This window comes from Sycon ciliatum, chromosome 10, assembly GCF_964019385.1.
Source record: "Sycon ciliatum chromosome 10, ocSycCili1.1, whole genome shotgun sequence".
In the NCBI taxonomy this organism is placed as follows: Eukaryota; Metazoa; Porifera; class Calcarea; order Leucosolenida; family Sycettidae; genus Sycon; species Sycon ciliatum.
Window position 1 is genome coordinate 30,021,815 of NC_088652.1, and position 5,430 is coordinate 30,027,244.

The 5,430-nt window shown below is 48.2% G+C and overlaps 1 protein-coding gene across 1 annotated transcript; it reads left to right on the forward strand.

Annotated features, from left to right (window-relative positions):
• Positions 1–1,919: 1,919 nt before the first annotated feature.
• LOC135826845 (uncharacterized) lies at positions 1,920–3,542 on the forward strand. The gene has a single exon (XM_065339449.1). The coding sequence runs from the start codon at positions 1,920–1,922 to the stop codon at positions 3,540–3,542; it is 1,623 nt and encodes a 540-aa protein (XP_065195521.1).
• Positions 3,543–5,430: the final 1,888 nt, after the last annotated feature.

Below are 5,430 nucleotides of genomic sequence, written 5' to 3' on the forward strand. Positions count from 1 at the left end.
GTCGTTGAGCATGACGATGACCCTTGTCCTGATGCCCCTCCTCCTAGTCCAAACATTGACAAATGTTTTCATAATCATCAAGTTGTGAACGAGGGGCACTTTGTTTGTACTGTATGTGGACTTGTTCTTGATAGCGTGCTGTTGCCGGAGGTGAATTTTACGGAGAGATGCATTCTCCCACGGCTATATGCAGCTCGGGAGCGATTGACTGCCGTCGACAGACATCTGGTACGCTTCATGCAGAAGACTGGTGTCCTGCTGAACCTTCACGGTGTGCTGGAACCGTTGCAGTACATGAAGAAGGAGAGTGGCTACAAGAGCCTGAACTATGCCATAGCTCTGACATGCATCTGTGCTGAGCACGACGAGATTTGCCAGAAGCTTCAGCCATATCTTCCAAAGAGCCATGTGGCGTGGGCACGATCCAGCAAGCTAATGAGTTGCAAACCGCAGCAATTTTCGAAAGCCTGGCTCCGCCAACTTCTAATCCGTACAAAACCTCTTACCCCTTTTCAGCTGAAGAAGTTTAAGCAGAATATCCGAGAGTTTAATTCTGAGGAGAAGGAACTGATGCAAAGACTAATCCAATCTTACGGGTGCTGTGAACCTCGTGTGGAATTAATTCCTGCGGAGATGAAATGTGCGCTGTACCGTTTCTCAAGTGCCATGTGTAGGGCGAGGAAGATGATGATGAAGGGTACCGTTGCCGCTGTATAAAACCCCTGACCTCTTAATTTTCCATCATTTCGCAAAGCATCCTTGCCAAGTCACAAGTAATTGTTGTTGTTGTCTTCATCCTTGCTATTACTTTGGTGAAGAAGAAGAAGAAGAAGAAGAAGAAGAAGAAGAAGAAGAAGAAAAAACAACAACAACAACAACAACAACAACAACAACAACAACAACAACAACAAGAAGAAGAAGAAGATCATGAACATGTGGTCTATTTTGAAAGATCATGGTGAGGACGGCCATTGTCCAATGGGTGCGCTGATGCGTTGTGCTGCGCGGTTGGGAATCGCAACCTCGCTGACAAACCTGGTGGAACCTTTCAATGGAGACCATGGATATGACCAAGCAGTTGTTGAAAGTCACCCCATAACCAACTTGATCTGGATTGCTGCCAAGGACATGGCTTGCTGCGGGCGGAAAGAACTACTTGATGTAGTGAAGCTGCTGTTTCCAGTTGATCCAAGCCCTGATGGAAGTACGCCTAGTACTGCTACTGGCAAGTCGGACATTGCTCAACGCCACCTCATGAAGAACCTATCCTGCGTGTTCAAGAAGGTGAAGAGCACCCCTTCCAGTAACAACATTAGTATGATCATCGTGTTGGTTGCAATGCTCATTCTCTTGTGTGAAGAAGTGTCGCTGAGAGGATACGATCATGAGCTGCACTGCACTCTAGTTGAGTTCTTCGATCGAGAACTGCATGCTCTTGACGTGGTGCACTACAAGCGTTGTCAGCAAACTCAGTCAACATTCACGAATTGTGGAATTCCACAAATGCTCACATTGATTACTATTATGTCTATCCTTGCCTCCCTCACTTTGAGCTATATTATTTGACATGTGGACACACACACACACACACACACACACACACACACACACACACACACACACACACACACACTCAAATCATCATCATCATCATAATACATGACGTTATTCATTAAAAACATTTTATTATAATTTATCAATACACTTGGTAAAGAAAACGGAATGAATCATAAATGTTGTAGTTTCTGTACACGCCTGTGATGGTATCGTCCATTCTCAGTACGGCTTGATTGGCATGGAGTGGGTTGGAAGTGAATGACAGCGTGCACTTGTTCTTCCTGGGTGTTTGACTGTGTGACATCCAGTAGCGTATCTCCTTTGTCCCGCGCTCTGCAGCATCTGCAGGGTATCCAACTAGAATGTATAACCCAAGCGGCACATGCACCGACATGGGCGACTACCATGATCTCTACCTGAAGACCGATGTGCACCTTCTTGCAGATGTGTTTGAGAAATTTAGATGCACTGCAATGGCCACGTACGATTTGGACCCGACACACTACTACACCCTGCCTGGATTCGCGTGGGACGCCCTTCTGAAACATACAGGAATCTCGCTCACTCTGCTGGACGACGTGGACCTGCATCTGTTCGTCGAGCGCGGTCTTCGTGGCGGTGTTACAATGGCGTCACACCGCCACGCCAGGGCGAACAACAAGTACATGAGCTCACACGACCCTGAGCAGGCGTCAACATATCTTCAATACCTCGACGCGAACAACCTGTACGGCTGGGCCATGTCGCAGCACTTGCCGACATCAAAATTCCAGTGGTGTGCCGCCAGTGACGAACTCCTGCAGAAGATCCTCACCCAGCCAGATGACACAGACACTGGGTACATGGTGGAGTGTGATCTGTCAGTGCCCACAGAGTTCCACGATCGCCTGAACGACTACCCACCCGCACCGGAGCGTGTAACCATCACCGAGAGTATGATGTCGCCATACCAGCGCGACTTGATTGCAGCAGATCCTGTCTCCGGACTGAGTGCTCCGAAACTGGTCCCGAACCTCATGCCGAAGCAGCGCTACGTAGCACACTACCGTAACCTCACGCTGTACAGTCGTCTAGGTCTGAGGATCGATGCTGTACACCGCGTGCTCAGTTTCCGCCAAGCTCCGTGGATGAAGCCCTACATCCAGCTGAACACGGAGCTTCGGAAGAAGGCGAAGAACGATTTCGAGAAGGACTTCTTCAAATTAATGAATAACGCTGTGTTTGGGAAGACAATGGAGAATGTGAGAAGAAGGATCTCCATTAGACTGCTGCGTGTGGAAGACGAGGAAGATACCATTCTCACAGCTGTGGCTAAGTCCACCTACGTCCGCCATGTCCTCTTCGACAACGGGCTTGTGGGCGTCGAGAACAGGAAGCTTGCGGTCCACCTCAACAAGCCGGTGTACGTTGGCATGAGCATCCTGGAGCTGAGCAAGGAGCTCATGTACAGATTTTACTATGACGAGCTCCAGCCACGCTACGGAGACCGCATGAGCCTGCTGTACACAGACACGGACTCGCTGGTGCTGCTGTTCCGCACGGAGGACCTCTATGCGGACATGAAGAGTATGGCCGATCAGTACGACACCAGCAACTTTAGCCCCGACAGTCCTCTGTACAGCGAGAGTAATAAGAAGGTTGTAGGTAAATTTAAGGACGAGCTCGGAGAGAAGCTCATGACAGAGTTCGTGGCGCTCAGATCCAAAATGTACGCGTACGATGGCGAGGAGAGTGGTCAGCGTGCAAAGGGCGTCAAGAGAGCGGTGACGAGAAGATTCACGATCGCGGACTACCGTCAGTGTCTGGTCGACAGGACGAGGATGTCACACGCAATGACCACCCTGCGCAGCCATTCGCATCGTATCTTCACCGAGACGATGACCAAGTCGTCTTTGTCGCCGTTCGACAGCAAACGATACATCCGAACGGACAGTGTCAGCACACTTGCACATGGGCACCACCGCATCGCACTGCTGGATGACTGAACAATGATGGTTGTGGTTGACAATCACAATTATTAGTCACACCCTGTACCATATCAATTCCATTTGTCTAATGAGTTACTGATCTTGATCTTGATGATGATGATGATGATGTTGATGTTATTATTTTTCTACATACTACATACTTTTGTTTTCTCCATAACTTAACTAGACTTTTAATATAGCTAAACATAATTGCGTGAAATGCAATTGCACAGTTGATGATGTTTACGATGATGGCAATGTTTGATGTTGATGTTGATGTTGATGATGATAATAAGAATAAGATTGCTCTTGTCGGCAGCTAGAGCTTGCTCAATTGTCCGTTGTCAATCCAGGAGTTGAACTTGTCCGGGTAGCCTTTCCACTTGACCAGAGACTGTCCGGGGCGTTTGCGCAGGACTTTCTCCACGCGGAACTTGGTTTTCCTTGGTTTTCTGCAGTTGATGTTCGTAGAAACTGCCCTGAATAGGCTCGTTCATGAGATCTCGAATGTTGTAGGTGGGTGGTTGGGTGGGTAGAACTCTATTCACGACGAACACCTCTTCAGTCCAATTGGGTGTGTAGCCCTTTTTCGAAATGAGCTTTGCTCACAGCAATTCTCACTTCATCGTTCACAGCATAGCGTCGCCGCGCTGTGCGTGCATCTGGACTTTTGCTGGGGTGATCCTGTACAAACGATGCATTACGCTCCTCGGACGCCTCGGCAGGTTTCATACCAATACTGCGGTACGGTGCTTGCTGGTGTTGTAGTCATGTACAAGTTTGGACTTTGGGTAGCACTTTGATGTAGACATTTGTTGATTTTGCTGTAAAGTGTTTCAGCGTTCTGTTGAATCGCTCTGCAACCACCGCCCCTTGCCGTCGTTATGAGTGCTGTACATGCTAATACCGTTGTCAGCAAGCCACTGCTTGACTGTTGCGTTGTAGAACTCTTTACCCTCATCGACCCACAGCTTGCGAGGTGAGCGCTTGCTGCTGGTCACGATGCTGCGAAACGCATCTCTGACAAGTGCGCCCGTCTTGTTCTGGAGCGGTACAACCCACCATGCATAGGGACCGAAAAGATCGATGACGGTCAGCAAATGTCGAGTGCCATTGTCATTTTTTTTTTTTTTTTTTTGCAAACGCCTGCATGTCCAACAGATCTTCACTCCATTATGATAATTATGTCATCCAACTCGTGCACTATCACACGTCTGCGGGGAAGCGTACACGTCTTGGTCTGTGCATTTCACTGGCTTTAAACGCTCCATCCACACATCATCGTCATCCTCACTAGCACTGACACCACTGTCAGTGCCTGGGGCAGCAGCAGCAGCAGTTGCACCGCTGTCACTCCCAACACCGCCAGTCCCACCACCTGCGGTGCCGTTTGTGATTGAATCACTGTCAACGTCCAGGATCACGGGATCCTTGTGCAACCTATTGTCAGTGAAGTCACAGTTAGTGGCGTGCAAGTACTCGCAAAGTACCTTCAATAGTACCCTGCTCCGAGAACAGTCTCCCTACGAGAACTGCATACCGACCACACACGGCAGTGCATGATAAAATTAAAAATAATAATAAAAAAATATTGACTGGTTATAAAAATGTTATTGAATAAAGTCATGTATTATGATGATGATGATGGCATGTGTGTGTGTGTGTGTGTGTGTGTGTGTGTGTGTATGTGTGTGTGTGTGTGTGTGTGTGTGTGTATGTGTGTGTGTGTGTGTGTGTGTGTGCAAGTTGCTATGTCTAACATAGCTGTTCGCTATCATCGCTTCCGCGATGGGCATGTCTGAGGAGGAGGTGAGGTGAGGTGTGTGTGTACATCTCCAATAATATACATGTAGCTCAAAGTGAGACAGGCGAGGATAGACATAATAGTTATCAATGAGAGCATTTG